General features: G+C 40.1%; 7 protein-coding genes across 14 annotated transcripts in view; 3 read left to right on the top strand and 4 right to left on the bottom strand.

Moving 5' to 3' along the window:
* LOC135432478 (guanine nucleotide exchange factor DBS) overlaps nucleotides 1–1,332 on the bottom strand; it is a 46,311-nt gene extending 44,979 nt beyond the window's left edge. The window contains exon 1 of one of the 6 annotated variants that reach the window (XM_064688203.1): nucleotides 1,034–1,332. In XM_064688203.1, coding sequence (XP_064544273.1) covers nucleotides 1,034–1,253 — 220 coding nt within the window. In that variant the 5' untranslated portion in view covers nucleotides 1,254–1,332. The remainder of the gene's footprint in view (nucleotides 1–1,033) is intronic. The other 5 variants (XM_064688202.1, XM_064688204.1, XM_064688206.1 and 2 more) reach the window with 5 other exon arrangements.
* A 976-nt stretch (nucleotides 1,333–2,308) lies between these two features.
* Nucleotides 2,309–3,867, top strand: LOC135432482 (deubiquitinase DESI2). The gene is made up of 5 exons (XM_064688211.1): nucleotides 2,309–2,496; nucleotides 2,796–2,958; nucleotides 3,022–3,330; nucleotides 3,405–3,493; nucleotides 3,551–3,867. Exons 2-5 carry the CDS (start codon nucleotides 2,827–2,829, stop codon nucleotides 3,630–3,632), a joined length of 612 nt encoding a protein of 203 aa, XP_064544281.1. The 5' UTR covers nucleotides 2,309–2,496; nucleotides 2,796–2,826; the 3' UTR covers nucleotides 3,633–3,867.
* A 272-nt stretch (nucleotides 3,868–4,139) lies between these two features.
* Nucleotides 4,140–8,186, bottom strand: dgo (diego). 3 transcript variants are annotated; one of them, XM_064688210.1, is made up of 4 exons: nucleotides 8,116–8,186; nucleotides 7,579–7,636; nucleotides 7,134–7,517; nucleotides 4,140–7,065 (listed from the first exon to the last, which is right to left on the bottom strand). In XM_064688210.1, exons 2-4 carry the CDS (start codon nucleotides 7,624–7,626, stop codon nucleotides 4,591–4,593), a joined length of 2,907 nt encoding a protein of 968 aa, XP_064544280.1. In that variant the 5' UTR covers nucleotides 7,627–7,636; nucleotides 8,116–8,186; the 3' UTR covers nucleotides 4,140–4,590. The 3 variants fall into 3 exon arrangements, with proteins under 3 accessions (XP_064544280.1, XP_064544278.1, XP_064544279.1); XM_064688208.1 differs by having other exon boundaries at nucleotides 7,831–8,154; XM_064688209.1 differs by having other exon boundaries at nucleotides 7,843–8,154.
* A 326-nt stretch (nucleotides 8,187–8,512) lies between these two features.
* Nucleotides 8,513–9,587, top strand: Prosbeta5 (Proteasome beta5 subunit). The gene is made up of 2 exons (XM_064687499.1): nucleotides 8,513–8,734; nucleotides 8,802–9,587. Exons 1-2 carry the CDS (start codon nucleotides 8,588–8,590, stop codon nucleotides 9,492–9,494), a joined length of 840 nt encoding a protein of 279 aa, XP_064543569.1. The 5' UTR covers nucleotides 8,513–8,587; the 3' UTR covers nucleotides 9,495–9,587.
* Lsm10 lies at nucleotides 9,588–10,291 on the bottom strand. Its single transcript, XM_064687501.1, has 2 exons — nucleotides 10,151–10,291; nucleotides 9,588–10,077 (listed from the first exon to the last, which is right to left on the bottom strand). Exon 2 carries the CDS (start codon nucleotides 10,041–10,043, stop codon nucleotides 9,603–9,605), a length of 441 nt encoding a protein of 146 aa, XP_064543571.1. The 5' UTR covers nucleotides 10,044–10,077; nucleotides 10,151–10,291; the 3' UTR covers nucleotides 9,588–9,602.
* Nucleotides 10,292–10,315: 24 nt separating this feature from the next.
* Nucleotides 10,316–16,722, bottom strand: part of LOC135432042 (pre-mRNA-splicing factor Syf2) — a 116,686-nt gene continuing 110,279 nt past the window's right edge. Inside the window, exon 2 of the mRNA XM_064687500.1 lies at nucleotides 10,316–11,125. Coding sequence (XP_064543570.1) covers nucleotides 10,425–11,105 — 681 coding nt within the window. The 5' untranslated portion in view covers nucleotides 11,106–11,125 and the 3' untranslated portion in view covers nucleotides 10,316–10,424. The remainder of the gene's footprint in view (nucleotides 11,126–16,722) is intronic.
* Nucleotides 11,297–15,393, top strand: LOC135431865 (periodic tryptophan protein 2 homolog). Its single transcript, XM_064687210.1, has 10 exons — nucleotides 11,297–11,433; nucleotides 11,499–11,611; nucleotides 11,679–12,944; nucleotides 13,014–13,353; nucleotides 13,430–13,575; nucleotides 13,676–13,823; nucleotides 13,880–14,114; nucleotides 14,182–14,343; nucleotides 14,801–15,017; nucleotides 15,083–15,393. Exons 1-10 carry the CDS (start codon nucleotides 11,416–11,418, stop codon nucleotides 15,294–15,296), a joined length of 2,859 nt encoding a protein of 952 aa, XP_064543280.1. The 5' UTR covers nucleotides 11,297–11,415; the 3' UTR covers nucleotides 15,297–15,393.

Here is a 16,722-nt window from a genome sequence, read left to right as displayed (position 1 = left end):
AAACGTATACAATATGGCACCAGCAAACATACAAGACGGTTTTCCATTTCTTTACAGCCCAAGATATATTCTATATAGAGAATATAACTGCCTGTCCTGACTGACTGAGCTAGGAAGCTGAAATTTACTGAACCTACCTTATTTGATGGAGTACACGCTAGGGAAAGGTTTTTAGGAAATTTAATAAGTGTGTGTGTTTCAATGAATAAATCCTTGTTTTCTGAGCTTTAAATTACATTTGCTAACCGCCTTAAAATTAAGATCTCTCTTCAGCAATCCCTCAATTTTTTCAATTTTTTTCTTCCATGATATATTTCAACTTGTTCCTTAAACCTTGTTTAATGATATATTCAATATTCTCAATATTAAATCATTTTAAAAATTCAACTTTTAGGCAAAAGTTGCAATATACCTAAAATTTTCACAGAAGTGGCCATTTAGGTGGAAAGGGCAATGTTGAGTGAATGTTTCCCCAATTTTAAATAAATGACCCATAATGTCTGTAATAATAATTAAAAACTTTTTTAAACAACTTTTTAATTTTCATCTGATCCACTTCTGTTCAAAATTCTGCTTAAACTGCAATATGGACGAGTTTCGCACTCTGGAAAAATATACCGGCCCCTCTGGGGCATCCCAGATGTATGAAGGACAGTTGCCTTTTCATCCATTTGGACTCAAACTAATTAATACTCATTAATATCAACATATTTAGCCCTTTGTGTGGAAACGCGTGCTCAAGTAGTATGGGTATATTTACAATTTTCTACGAGCAAGGGTAAAGAATGATAGATTAAGGTAAAATAGTAAGATAAAGTCCTGATAGTAGGCTGATAAGCCCATTGCACAATATATACCCGGGCGTACGAACGGAAAGAGAGCCTAGCCGTGACATTTACTGAGTAGGAAATGCCAATGGAAAATCAATATGCTGGTGAGTGGAGTAAGGGTAAGGCAATAGCCTTGATGTTTGACTGAATAAATGATGTATTCAACAAGAGCTGAGTTTTAGCGGCCCTTGGGGAAAACTTACCTGACAGTTCCGATACGTCTAGACAGCTGGATCTGCTTTTGGTTCTTTGGAGCAAACGCTGCAGGGGCTGCTGTCGTTGAGGACTGCCATTGGATTGTCCACTGTTGGAGTCGGAACCGCCAACCCAGTCGGTATCGATGGCCTTGGAAGCACTACGTTTAAAATGCTCCAAAAAGTGATCAATTTGCTTCTCTATTGAACTGGACGGCGAACTTTCCATTTTAACTTTTACATTTTCGTCATCGAAACCAACCAATACGCAAATTTATCTAAGAAAATTTTGCCTTAAATTTATAATGCACTTTCACAAGAAGAAAAAAATTGGGTGTTTGGCAATTATCAAATGGATGACGATACACAATTATCAAGATTGTAATTAAATAATATTTTTCTTATGCCTTGCGTTGATTTTATTTGAACTTTTCACAACAAAACAATTTTTTTTATCTCTACACTAGTATTTGCTGCATTTTGTGTCGGGTCCTTTTGGATGACTCAACCTTAACCGCTCTTCCGCATCGTTCGACCAAGACTGAGAGCACGGCGTGGGTAGCTGTTGCCACTGCCACAGATAAACTGAGCGAACGGGTGTCTCTGAGGATATACCCAGAAGTTGGCTGCGACCATGACGCCGCCACGACTGGGAGAGCCGGCAAAATTCGTTTTTATTTGTGCTTCCTCTGTTTTCCTCTCAGTGACGCTGAGAGCTTTGGTTGGCACGTGTTGTTTGTGAATTAAAATCTCTGTCATGCGCACGAATCAAACACTTACAGGTTAATACGTACATGCCTACATATTTACGTAAATGTGCATATGCTTCTTTTGCGATATCAGCTGTTCGTATCCCTTAAAATGAAGTACTGGGGTATGCCTAGTTACTCTCCGTATGATAATAAAAGCCGTATAGTTTTTTTTGCTTTAGCTATTATACCATTATATATACCATTCGTGGCCGATCGGGGAGTGTAGGTATCTTAAGTGATAACGGAAGCGAGAATGGATTTGGGGTATTTTCTTAAATTTGTTTTTTTCTTAAATTTGGAAACAAATCAAATCAATCTATGTAAAGATATATAAACTTCGAAAATGAATTGTTCTCAGAATTCTTTATTTTTATATGCTGCTTTGATCTATTAAAATATAAAAGAAGTAACGGTTTATTTGGTTTTTTTAAATTTGAAAAGTATCAGCGGAGCTTGTGCGATATTCGATTGAAAATAAACTCGATAGATTAAATAAGGAATAAGAACCTATTTCAGTAGTTCGATAAAATGAACCAATGAACGATACTTAACTGGGCCGATACAACTCTACAATCAATCCATAAACAAAAAAAATTTTGTGTATAAACTTTAAATAGACGCGGAAGTAAATAAAACAATAAATGCGAAGTTCTTAACATTAGCCAATTACAAATTGTCAACTTGCTCTGGATTATGGAATATTAGGGTCCTGTAAATCGAGTAAGTTGTTTGGAATGACACATTTGTAATACTTGTATGTATGTATACATGTGTGCATGTAGTTGATTGAATATATATCATGTATACATATGTATGTATGTACTTGAACATATGTGCATAAAAAAAGTACATTTGAACATATGTAAATGCAAGTTATCGTACATACATATGTACATATGGAAATGATTTAGCTTCAAGTCCGAATTAAAAGTTACACAAATGTGCAGACTTTTTTAGAATTATTTATAAACATTTTCGTCGAGAGTTTATGTCTCATACATATCTATCTTTTGTTGTAGTAAGAAAGAAAACCAACAACGCATTTAATCAATGTTCTCCAACGGGCTGCCGTGCAACCTGTCTTTTCCGAGCTGCCTAAGTGTCCCGAAAGATGGTAATGAGGAGCTCTTGCCATCCAATATGGGCACAAGAGAACCAGTTATTCTTAACGTATATGACATGGTAAGGAACAACATGGATTGATTGGATCGACATATTTGTTTACCTATTTTATATTGTTCGCAGTACTGGATTAACGAGTATACCACATCGATTGGTCTTGGCGTATTCCATTCCGGCGTAGAAGCATTTGGCACGGAGTTTGCGTATGGTGGCCATCCATTTCCGTTTACTGGTGTTTTTGAAATATCTCCACGCGACCACGACGAGCTGGGTGAACAGTTTCAATTCCGACAGAGCATACAAATCGGCTGTACCGACTTTACTTATGAGGAAGTTCGTCGCCTTGTCGAGGAATTGGGCAATCAATTTCGTGGAGATCGTTATCATCTTATGAACAATAATTGTAACCACTTTTCGGGCAACTTGACACAGGTATGCGTATACGTGACTCAAAAACCTCTAATGGTCGTTGCAATAACAGCTTTTCCTATTGGCATCTTCAACAGATACTTTGCGGCCAAGAAATACCCAGTTGGGTTAACCGTCTTGCACATTTCAGCTCCTGTGTGCCATTTTTACAAAGATGCCTACCAAAGTGAGTTGGCTGAAAGAGATATATGCAATATAAATATGCGATATTCGTCTATTTTAGAGAGTGGCTAACACCGAATGCCTTGCAGCAAAGTATAACTACAATCCAAGAGCGCGAAGACTCGGACAATAGTCCCCTTTGAGACATTACCTGATCTTAAAATATTCGTAACTTGCAAAGTCCCAAGCGAGCATAACTCATCCCTGCTGTCTTAAGACCAACAATATTGTTAAGTTAAATTGAGGAAAGCCGGGTTATCTATCGACACTCATTTCATTAAAGCCAAGAACTAAATTTCCAATAGATTGCAAAAGTAATAATGTTAATAGGTTTATATTAGGCTACATTAAAAGCGAATACATTATTGGCTATTGTAATTTGACTATTGAGAATTAAGATATTATTAAGTGGCCGATAAGTGTTAGTGAGTAGAAGACGGCAGCAGCAGCAAAACAGTACACTTTCTGCGACATCATTTATAGAATTTTGAATTTAATATTAAACATCGAGAAACCATTTCTAAGAAAATGCTAAAATGTATTAACAAACAAGCATATTATATGTAGTTATTGATATCAAAGTTGTCATCAATAGTTAATTTATAAACATTTTTTTTAAAATTTATTTTTACAATGTCGAAAGCCGCATGTCTATCAAAACACCAAAACGATCTGTTATCAATAAATATGTACTTGACATTCTGATATTTACACACACATTAATACTATTATTATATTAAAAGATTTTTAAAGAAAATATATTTTAATTCAATAATAACACTATACGTAGTTATTCATAGTCGTACGCTTAAGTGAAGATACAAAAAACTACAGAATAAGTACATACATGCATACACATGTATATTTTCAGACAAATAGTGCCAAACAAATGCTGCGAATTATGAAATTTTACTGCTAATGTTGCTACTTTGCGGCCAAACGTCCAGAATATGATTTGACAAATAACTGGTATAGTGCAACATAAACAGGATAACATATATAAAATACATATAAATAATTATGATAAATACATTGTGACAACTATTTACAAAATGGTGGCTACAAAATCTGCACAGTTAATTGTCGTTTCTTAAATTTAACTCAAACTAGGCTGGAAACATTATTGTATAAGCCGACAGATGCGATTTCATCCACGTCAATATCGACGTCACTGTTTAAAACATTATGCGGGAGCTGATTCCGGAACATCATGGAATGCGCTCTAATAGAGTTGACATTTTGGACCAGATTCCCATGCAGATATTGAAGCTGATTGTTGTCAGCCACATGAGGAGCTTGGCTAATGTACTCTTTATGTAATGGTTCATGATCATGTGATTGGATGTGATTGAGAGTTAAAGATGAACTCGGTGCGTCAAACTCTTGCTGTCCTGTATAGCCCCCAGCAAACATAGCATTTCCAATATCTCCGGAGTACATCTTTTGTGTTCTTTGCATATGCTGTGACCGATGCGGGAGATCGTGAAAATATGCATCTTTGGGTATTTGCCTTTCAGCTACGCCGAACTGTTGGGGCTTCCTCATGTGAGCTGTGTACAGAGCGGAAGGATTTTGCAACGGAAGCTGAGGAGCGCTCCCATGGTTGGAAATACTGTGTAAGCTGTTATTCAAATGCGGGCTAATTATATTTGAATGCTGCGAATCTGGGCTTAAGGTCACATCACTGTCAAACTGAATGTTCGAATCTATTTTATCCTGCAAATGTGCTACCATGTCTTTGACTTGGCCAGCATTAGATTTCTTTAGGTACTTTATCTCACTGTTTTTAATTTCAACCTTTCCAACAGCATCATTGGAGCTTTGCCTTATAGGTAGCCCGCTTGGGTGATTTGCAATGTCTCCTTCAGCAAAACTGATGGGATTCGAATTAAATTGAGTTGGATTGGCCACGTAGTTATCCTCCAAGCATAGTGGTTGTCGTTTCATTAAATTGGATATAGATTTAGGGCAACCTGTGCGGGACTGTCGCGCATGAAACACAGCATCCGTGCTACAAGACGGAGACGGAGTGTCGTGGGCTTGCTCCTTATACAGTAGCTTGTCTCCACATATTCTGTCCGCATTCTGGTTGAAAGCCACGTCGTCCTTACTATTATCCGTGAAAACGCCATCCTTGCGAAGTGCCTTAATAACCGTATTCAACATGTTTTCACCTCTACCAATGCAATGATAGTACTTTTGGCCGCCTGGAGGCGACGTTTCAAACTCCCAACTGTTCGAGTTCTGTGAGGGATTCGAGGTTTCACTAGAGTTGGGATAGCGTCGCTGCACATTTGTATACTCATCATAGTTCGGACTATTGCCATTCTCCTTATTTTCTAGCAGGAGACACGGATTTTCTGGGCTATACATGGATGGATTGCTTTGTTCCGGGGAAAGAGAGCAAAGCTGCCGTTTACTCTCTTGTTCATTATCTCTCTCCATGATAAGAGTTGTTTTCTCCAACAAATCTCCAAGTCGCTCTGATACCTTAAGGAAATCCTGTTTTAATTCATCCAGTTTCGATTGCTTAAGTTCCTCCTGAGCTGCCGAAACGGCTGAGGCCATGACATCATTGCAATTTTCCGGTATTCCAGTACTAGAGTTGGAACGAGAATCGCTCTCAACTGGCACATCGTTCGAATGGGGATGGTAGACAACATCAACAACAGTTTGATTTTCCTTTTCTAAAATGTCCACACTCTTAGAATTAGACATTTTGCCGTTTTCAAAATTGCTTTCAAGCAAATCCAAGCTTCGACAACGAGACAATGTGCGTTCGACTCTTTGACTTTTGGTTGGATTGTCAAATGTGGAGCGAAATGGCTGCCCACGGCGGAGGTATTCGTTGATGTATTGCCTCTTGCTTTCACAACGAATCCGATCCTCGATCATCGTTCGGGTCAGTTGCTCGATTTGGTCATTCGTCTTTATCGCCAGCGCTTGAACCTTGTGGCCCAGTCGTTCCTTTGTTTTGTGCACGTACTTCTTTAGACTTTTGCGATTACAGTTCAATTTATTTTCTATATGCCGGAAGAAGGGGCCACAATAGCATGTGTTACCAACACTCACTGGACCCTTGTGTATGTGACCGGCGAGGTCGAGAAAATATTGTTCGCCTTGCTTTAGCGGTTCTTTGGGTAAGGTCTCTAGTTTGGGCGATGGAAAGGAGCGCGGATCGGGAAAGTAATGGCAGCCATAGGGGGACCAATTGATCGCATTATCTGCACTATCTTTATCTTTATCCTGAGCAGGCACCGATTTATCATTTTCCTTTGGCTTTTCTCTACGGTTACGTATACGCTTTGGAGTGCTCAGAATTTCATTAATTTCGCGGTAATTCTTTCTGATCGCAATGCTCTGAGGCGTGTCGCCTTGTGCGTTCTTCACATTCAACCGTGCATCTGCCTCCAGCAAAATACGCGTCAGTTTCCGGCGGCCCATGGCGCACGTGATGTGCAACGCAGTGTCCCCATTCAGGTTCGTCTTGTTGGGGTCACACAATGCCGAAAGAAGGATACGAGTAACGCCGGCATGGCCATAACGGCAAGCAGTATGTAGCGCAGTATCGCCGTACTAAGTTAAACATGGAATGCCGATTTTTAGATATGATATAATCAATGTAATATGTAAATACAACCAACCTTGTTCTGAACATCGGGATCTGCTCCGGCCATCAACAATTCCCTAGAGCTTTGATTATGGCCATTTTGCGCTGCCAAATGAAGCGCCGAGAGACCCTCGTTATTAATAATATTCAGCGTGCTATTGTGCAGAGCCTCGATCGTGTTTGCCACCCTCGCCTTCAGTCTGCTCTTCTCCTTCTGGTGCGACTTTGTGGGTGGGGGCGCGCAGAGTAACTTTACGCAGCGACTGAGCCCACGACTGGCTGCTTCATGCAATGCCGTGTTGCCCTGGTTAGACTCTCTGGCCAGGCGATCGGCACTGCTAGACAGCAATATTTGGACACGCTTGTCGTCTCCTGCCGCAACTGCTTCGTGCAATGCCGTCCAGTTTCTGGAGTCATGCTGAAATGAATGAATATTACGAAATATACTATGCACCGATACGATTTCTTTTTGGACAAACCCCGGAAATGGCATTTGGCAGGGCTTCCTGTTTCAGATTGTGATCCATACTGCATTGTCTAAAAGCAAATTCCAAAATAAAGTGGTTTCAATTGTTTGAAATCGACTAAAAAACAAGTCAACAATACACTTAACCATGTGTGTGTGTGTGTGTGTAAGTACAATGCCCATAAAAATACGTTGCACTTTTGGTGTACTTAAATACATACATATGATCATATGTACATACCCACACACATATCATTGTACTCACGCATTAACATACTTAGATGCTTTTAGAATTTTTTACCATATCCTTTTCTTATTTTGCTATGGTTATGATTGAGTTAATTTTTTTTGTTCATTTTTGGCACGTTTCACAAATACAACAATATTTTGCTAATCGAAGTCGACCGCTTTGCAGCGTATTAAAGCACTGTCAAGACTTACAACTTAAATTGATGTTAATACCGTTATACGTTACATTTCTGGTTTTTAACCATGTTTTACTTTATGATTAAAAAACTATAATCAGCAGCTTGCGTTATATTTTGCTTACATTTAGTAAACGCCCAGAGATAATTTGGCTTTAAGCCAGGCCTAAAGGAAAATAGAAGAGAAAATTGAGGCGAATTGCAAAATTGGCAACAGGTTTGTTCATGGTTGTCACCTATTGAGCATATCGAAAACTTATCGTGCTATTGAAAATATCGATCTTGTCGGTTTTGTTATGTATAAAACCTCTTATTTAAAAGCACTTTAAGCTCTTAAGCTGGCTCTCAATCATTTTTAAGAAAAATAGTTTAAATCACATTAATTTGTTGAAAACTTTGAGATGAGTAACGGCCTCTTATTCAAGAACAACTGAGTGTCCACTGTTAATAACATTACGGAAATGTTAAAGCAATTGGGGTGCCCATAACTGTATGTATCGTAGTGTTGGGTAATTTTTATTAATTTTTGTCATCTCATCACAAAATAATTTTCAATTCCCGTGTCGGCAAAACTAAAGGAAAGATATAGTAAATACAATGGCTTTAGCAGAAATTTGTAAAATTTCCAATGCTTCATATATGAAGCCAGCTGCCTGGACTTCAACGGAAGTCGAGAACGAGCTAAACGCATTCACCAGTAATATTGCAAATCCATATACATTGGCGGCCCCCCCATTTGAGAATGTAAGCGAAATATTAAAATATATCTATATTAATATAAACAAGTAAACGATTTCATTTTCTTCCGCAGCCCCTTGAAAATTTGAACAAAATCCAAGCAAACGCAAGTAACAGCGGGGTTAAGATAAACTTTGATCACGGCACCACAACTCTGGGTTTCAAGTACCAAGGCGGCGTCATACTTGCCGTGGATTCTCGTGCAACCGGAGGTCAATACATTGGCTCACAGTCAATGAAAAAAATTGTCGAAATAAACCAGTTCTTGCTTGGAACGCTGGCCGGCGGTGCCGCTGACTGTGTCTACTGGGATCGCGTGCTGGCAAAGGAATGTCGCCTACACGAGCTGCGAAACAAGGAACGCATCTCAGTGGCTGCGGCCAGCAAGATCATGGCAAACATCGCTCACGAGTACAAGGGCATGGGCCTAAGCATGGGCATGATGTTAGCCGGGTATGATAAGCGCGGACCTGGACTGTACTACGTGGACTCGGAAGGATCACGCACTCCCGGCAACGTATTTTCGGTTGGCAGCGGTTCAATTTATGCTTTCGGAGTCCTTGACTCAGGCTACCACTGGGACTTGGAGGACACTGAAGCACAGGAGCTGGGTCGCCGTGCCATTTACCATGCTACATTCCGTGATGCTTATTCGGGCGGAATTGTTCGGGTGTACCACATGACTCCAAATGGCTGGATCAAAATTTCAGAAACAGACTGCATGGAGCTGCACTACAAATACAAGGAGCAGAACAAAGCAAAATAATATTCTATGTTAACTATATTGCACAGCAACTAATTATGGATATACAAAAATTATATTGCTAAATGAATAAAGAAGTGTGTTTGATTTGGGTTAGTGGTTTATTTGTTCTTAATTTTTGCCAAGTTCTATATCTTCCTTCGGTTTCTCAGCCTTCCTCTGAGTTTTGATGCTCTCCAAAGTTTCCTTGTGTCGCTCTTCTGCGCGCTTTTGCTTAAAGGTACGCTTGGCATTGGTCTTGGTCTTTCTAGTGGGTTTGCGGTGCAGCTGCGAAAGCTCACGACCAATATCCAGGTCCGGTGGTATATGCAGCAGACGAATCATACGATTGCGTATCATGAAGTGGTCGAACGCATGGTACTGACCATTACGATCAATAAAAACCGCGTCTGTCAGCTCGCAAGTCATATGGCCGTCAGCGATACTTATAATCCCTGCTACTGATGTCTCATTTCGCAGATCTATGAGCACGGCACGTCCTTGCAGTATTACGGGCAAACAGTTTAATGTGTTCGAAATCAAATACTTTTCACGTGCGCTAAAATTGTGCATTATGTCTAGTGTCTGTATAACATACCATAATACGCTGAAAGATGACGAAAGAGTTTATAATATGCCTATATGCTAATTTTTTCAAATTCAGAGCTAACTAAACAAACCTTGTTTGAGGAGGGATCAATTAATGCCATTATTAGGAACTTGTATTTTTTAGTTTATGCTGTGGTATTTAATACCAACATTGCGGTATTTTCCGCCATTAGGTAGACGGCCAAATAGCTGCACCTCATACGTGTGGAAACTTGAAACAAAAAAATAGGTTGGCGTTTAGATATATGTACATAAACATGTTTATATAGCTTTATTTTCTAGGTACAAGTGCCATTAAGAGCTAGGTTTGACATTTAAATCAAATTGTTTGCCTTAAAATTAGGTTTAGATTGCCGTGCCGCGCTCCAAATTTTGCTTAATTTCAGCCGTGTGCTCGCCGTAGAAACGATCCAATTTCTTGTTGAATTTTGAGTTGCGTTCGTTTATGAAGTCGACATCGGCGTCGTCGTTATAGATTCGTCGTCTGGAATACTTCTTTCTGCGATCGATTTGCTGCTCCAAATCCTTAACCATATTGTTAATAGCACTTGGCGTGTCCTTGGTAAGCAAATGAAGTGTCGTGTTTGGGCCGCCGTAAAAGGCCTCACCCAGTTCAGCCTTTTGTTTTTCATACTTGGCCATATCGCGAACTGGCATAGTCTTGACCAACCGATTATATTGCCTGGCTGTTTGCGCCTCGTAGGTGGAGAAGCCCAAGTCGGGATTATCTTTGCGTTTCTTCTTTTTCTCTATTCGTTCCGCATCGATGGCTGACACCTTGAGCAGCTGCAGGCGCTCATAATCTTTGCCAGCAGACTCTGCATCTGCGCGTGCCTTGTCATCTGCAAGCAACCATTCTGCTTGTCGCTTACGAGCTTCCCAATTGCTTGGCAGTTTCTTACGAGCGTCTTCTGCGACGACTTCTTGGTGGTTTTGTGTGCGCGCCTCTTGGCGCTGTTTGTGCAGCTCGAGTAAACGTGCCTTGCGTTCGGCTAACTTATCCGAAGCGGATTTGCTCGTTTCCATTGTTCAGTTACGAGTATTTTGTATTTTCTTTTGTTTTGTAAATTGTATCTTGTTCTTCTTTTCGTAAAATTAATGTGTAAGTAAGATAAGTTGGCAGCACTGTAATAAACAGCTGTAATTACTTTTGCTAAAAATACTAAATCACCAAAATATTTTTCGCATGGAGATTTGTAAGTATTTTCGGTATTATTATTAGATTGAATATTTGGTATTTTAGCGCCGCACTGTCTAACACGTGCAGTGCTTTTGTTTATAATTACCGCTTCAACGCTTTAATTTAAAATATTAAGTTATATAGTAAAGCTGCGATATGAAGTTTTCTTACAAAGTGAATATATGCGATGAGGAATACATCACTTGATAGGCATAACGAATAATTTAATTTGCTTGCAGTTTTCGAATTTGTTGGGCACAATTTATCGCAATGGAAACTTGGTCTTCACACCAGATGGCAATTCAGTTATTAGTCCTGTGGGCAACCGGATAACCGTATACGATCTCAAGAAGTATGTTACCCAACCCCGCACATTCCTATTCCCGGTCTAAAACGTATCTCTGTTGTTTCATTGTTAGCAACAAGTCGCGCACGTTGGCCCTGGAATCCCGATACAACTACACAAACATTGCCCTCTCGCCGGATGGCAGCTTGCTGATCGCTGTCAATGAGCAGGGCGATGCGCATTTAATAAGCATGGTCTCCTGTACGGTCATACATCGGCATAAATTCCAAACGGGAGTGCAGTGCATCAACTTTAGTCCCGATGGTGCCTATTTCGCGGTTGCACGAGAGAATCTAGTGCTAATTTTTTGCGCTCCTGGCGAAATAACTGGCGAATACAATCCATTTGTGCTAAAACGCAGTTTCCTTGGTGGCTACGATGACGTTACGTGGCTGGATTGGTCCTCAGACTCTAAGCTGCTGGCCATAGGCTCCCGTGATAGCTCGACTAAAATATGCGCTGTCAATTACTTGGAAAACTTTCGCACTTACAACCTCAGTGGCCACACGGATGCAATAGTCTCGTGCTTTTTCGAATCAAATAGCTTGCACTTGAACACTTTGAGCCGGAATGGACAACTCTGCCTGTGGGAGTGTAGCATGGAGCCATCGGAATTGATTGAAGCTGAAAAACCAGAAGCTGCACCGCCAGCCCGGAAGCGCAGGGCTCCTAATGCGTTCAAAGGATCAGACAGCGAGTCCGAGGATGATATTGAAAACAATGTCGAAAAGCAAACAGTAAAGCAAGACTTGGAAGCTGACCAAAACGAAGTGAAAGATGAAAGCGTAAGAACAACACACCCGTTCTTCTACAAAAAGCTAGGACGGCACTACTTGGCTAACGAGCCACGCAAGGAGAAGCGCGATGCCATGTTAACCGCGGCCAACTATAATCGACGAACCAAGGTTTTGGTTGTAGCCTTTAGCACAGGCGCCTTCTATTTGTACGAGCTACCCGACGTAAATATGATACACTCGCTGAGCATATCCGAATATCCCATTTCGGCGGCCGTCTTTAACTGCACTGGCGACTGGGTTGCGCTGGCCTCGCGCGAAATAGGACAGCTTCTGGTGTGGGAATGGCAGAGCGAGCAATACATTATGAAGCAGCAGGGCCATAGTAGTGAAATGGCCTGTATCGCCTACTCTCCAGACGGCCAGTATATCGCCACTGGCGGCGAGGACTCAAAGGTGAAGCTGTGGAACACACAGAGCAGCTTCTGCTTTGTGACGTTCAGTGAGCACACGAGTGGCGTAACCGCGGTCCAGTTTAGCCGCAATAAAAAGTTCCTGGTTAGCAGCTCTCTGGACGGCACAGTGCGTGCTTTTGACATAATAAGGTCTGATTTGTCCTAACTAAATGCACATTAATTCCATCTAACCCAATGTTCCCTTATGTACATATGTAGGTATCGTAATTTTAGAACATTTACATCGCCGACTCCCGCACAGTTCGCATGCGTGGCAGTGGACTACTCTGGAGAGTTGGTCGTTGCAGGAGGGCAAGATGTGTTCGAGATATATTTGTGGTCCATCAAGACGGGAAAACTGCTGGAAGTTATCAGTGGTCACGAGGGGCCTGTGGCCTCTGTTGCTTTTTCGCCAGTCGCCACTTCTTCGACGCTCATTTCAGGCTCTTGGGACAAAACGGTCAAGATTTGGAATTGCCTGGAGAGCAACAGCGAGCACGAGACAATCGATGCGCTTTCCGACGTGACGTGCGTCGCCTTTAGTCCCAGTGGTGAAGAGGTAAATGCCAATGAAACCTTTTTCATTTTTTCATAATCCGTGTTATCCAATGTGATTTTTTTGAATCCTTACCCAGGTTGCTGTCGCTACACTTGTTGGCAACATAATAATCTTTGATGTTAAATCTGCAACACAAGTGACCACAATTGAGGGACGCAATGATCTAAGCAGCGGGCGATTGGAAACTGATATTGTAACTGCCAAAAAGAATGCAGAGTCAAAGTAAGTAACACGGAGTCTAACTCTATTTGGCAGCCTAGAAAGGGCTACCAACATTTCTATCAACCTTCCGTTCATCTTTTATCGTATCCCTGTTTCTTAGTTACTTCTCAACAATAGAGTATTCGGCGGATGGGGAATGTATTCTGGCTGCGGGTAAATCCGCCAATATTTGTATATATCATGTGCGTGAGGCTATGTTGCTCAAGAAGTTCGAAATAACTCAAAACCACAGCTTGGACGGTTTAAATGTGAGTGGAATATGCCATGGTTACTTTCAGTATGCTTACTTACTTTTAATTTGCAGGAGTTCATCAGCCGGAAGCATCTCAGCGAGTTTGGCAACATGGCTTTGGTTGAACAGCGCGAGGAACTTGAGGGAGGCAAAGTGGCGATTCGTTTGCCTGGAGTCCGGAAAGGTGATATGTCCGCACGACGCTTTCAGCCTGAAGTGAGGGTTTTCTCTGTCCGCTTCTCCCCCACGGGGCAAGCGTTTGCCGCCGCAGGCACCGAAGGACTTTGCATATATGCGCTAGACAAGGGTGAGCAGCTCGTCATACTTATTACAGTACAATACGATTTCCTTAAATTATTTATTATATTTCTCAGGTGTGGTTTTCGATCCGTTTGATTTGACGTTGGAAGTGACACCTAAAGCGACACACGAGGCGCTAAAGAACAAGGAGTTCACAAAGGCGCTCGTTATGTCCTTGAAACTGAACGAGCCCAATTTGGTGACCTTAGTGCTAGAGCGCGTGCCGCATAGGGACAGTAAGTACTCGTAAATTACATGAATACTGGAATGTTGAAAGTTCCTTATGCAGTTCAACCTTGCCAACAGAGTCAGCATGAGACCCTTCGTTTGCTTTTTTGTAATTTTTATAATCGATAGGCATTTTGCCGTTTTTCGCATGTCTTAAAATAGACGGGAGTTGGATTTACCCTTACATTCAAGGCGCTTATTACCCAACTCCGTTCGGATCGAATGTGCAAATTTTTGTTTTTTGCTGTTAATAAACAGTTTCAAGGTTCCTTTTGCTTTCGCATGGCCGGTTAGGGTTTGACTGGCGGAACTATTCGTAGGTACATTGTTAATACAACCCTCTCGGCCACGTACTAGCCCCACAAACTGAATTGAAACATGCATACAAAAAAGTTGTAAATTGATTGCTATTGGATTGCAGCACGTGCCTGCATATTTTGAAGCCAATGTCTTGTTTCTTTCCAGTTGAGCTACTTTGCGCGGATCTATCCCCCGATTACGCCCAGCGTTTGCTGCAACAGCTCGCGCGCCTTTTGCAGTCCTCGCCCCACATTGAGTTCTATTTGCAGTGGGCCTGTTGCTTGCTGACTACCCATGGCTATCGTGACGGCGTCTTTCAGCATACAGCTTTGCTTGCGCTACACGAGAGCATTTCCCGAAAATATGAAATGCTTAACAAAATGTAAGTGCTATTATTTAAATTCGTACTCATTAATGGAAATCCAAATAATTTTAATTAATTTTCAGATGCGACTACAACAAATACACGATACGGGTGCTCCTGGAGAGGTCGGAGAATCTGAAAGCCCGCGAAGATCAAGCCGAAGCAACCAATGAGGACAGTGATAATGAAATGTTGTTGATAAGGCATCCAGGGGATGAAGCTTTGGAATGTGAGTTTAGCGAAGGGAGCGAAGAAGATAGCGACTCGTCTGATGGGGAGGACAACGAAGATTCATAATGTACAGTTTATAGTGTTGTTGTTAAATAGACCCTACGGATACACATATTATTAAATATATTAAATATATATTATTAAATGTAATTTTTATTTTGAACTATTGTGTTTATTATTCTCAGTTAATGGATTTGGTTAGAATCAATTTGGTTTATTTATTTATTTTTTACATGCATATTTGAATACTTGTTTTATTGTTTTTCGATATGTTTAAAGCTTTGAGGATAAAATTATTAGAGCTTAAAAAAACATTTCCCATTCCTTGTATAAAAAAAGCCCGTGAAATACAAAAACTTAACCGATGGAAATTTATGTACACACATATTGTAGCTACAATAAATAAGTTCCTTTGTGTTTGTTATATACTTGAATATGAATTGTTCTATATTTACACAATGTTTTGCTATACAAAATATAATCTTTACCTTTATATCTTATGAATTATCTTTAACATACGTACGTATTCCTAGCTTTTCTTGAGTGCGCTCATTTTACTACAGGTAAATATATAAAATATATAAAGCCACAGCTCAAAAGTTTGCATTGTCTTAATGACGTTTGCTTAAAAAATGCGCTAAATTTTTTATTTGTCTTATTAGTGTGTAAAAAGTCCTAAATAGCATTTTTACTACTTATTTACATTCTAAGTGTGTATGAATATATGTCTTGATCCTTAGAGGGTTGTAAATTTTATTATCTTTTTAAAGCACCAATTATTTTTCTGGCATATTTTCTTAAGCTTAAAAAATTGATATATATATATATAAAAATACATATATATATTTTTTTTCTAATAACTAACAATAAATAAAAACGAAATGATAAGAGTAAAATTAACCCATCACACAATTAAGAATTTTATATTAAAGGTGTGTACTATGCGTAAAGCGAATAATATTGAAGCCGATCCGGATTCTAAATTATTTTTCGAAATGCACCGGTTCTTAAAACTGTTGAATGAGTTATCAGAGTATATTATTTGTAATTAATTGTTAATATCTTTCTCGCAATTTGGGCAGGTCGAGTACAAACCCATATTTATTGGGAATAAACAAATTAATCTGTTCCAAAATAGTTTTGAATAGAATATTCAATTAACTAGCAAGCATGTACCTAGTAAGCTAATTCCTGTCTAGCTGTATCTGTACTATTTAAGGCTCTCAAGATCTACGCTTAACCAAGCTAAAAGATGGACGAAGAATGAGTACACAAATAAAACAAGTAAGAGGTTCTAGTCGGGAGCTCCCGACTAGGGGATACCCTGAACCCTCTTCCTCCAACAGGCGATGTATATGTATATACTATTCTAGAAGCTACATGTCAGGTTTGGTGACTCTAGCTCATGTTATTTGCCGAAATTGCTCAAAAAACAGGATTTCGAGATCGATTTTTATCGATTACTTGGAAACGGGGCAAGTTATCGAATATC

This window comes from Drosophila montana, unplaced genomic scaffold, assembly GCF_035044405.1.
Source record: "Drosophila montana isolate Dmon_TW-CO22-7 unplaced genomic scaffold, ASM3504440v1 contig_3200_1, whole genome shotgun sequence".
In the NCBI taxonomy this organism is placed as follows: domain Eukaryota; kingdom Metazoa; phylum Arthropoda; class Insecta; order Diptera; family Drosophilidae; genus Drosophila; species Drosophila montana.
The sequence above is the reverse complement of the archived record's forward strand: the minus strand, read 5'-3'. Positions and strand labels throughout refer to the sequence as shown.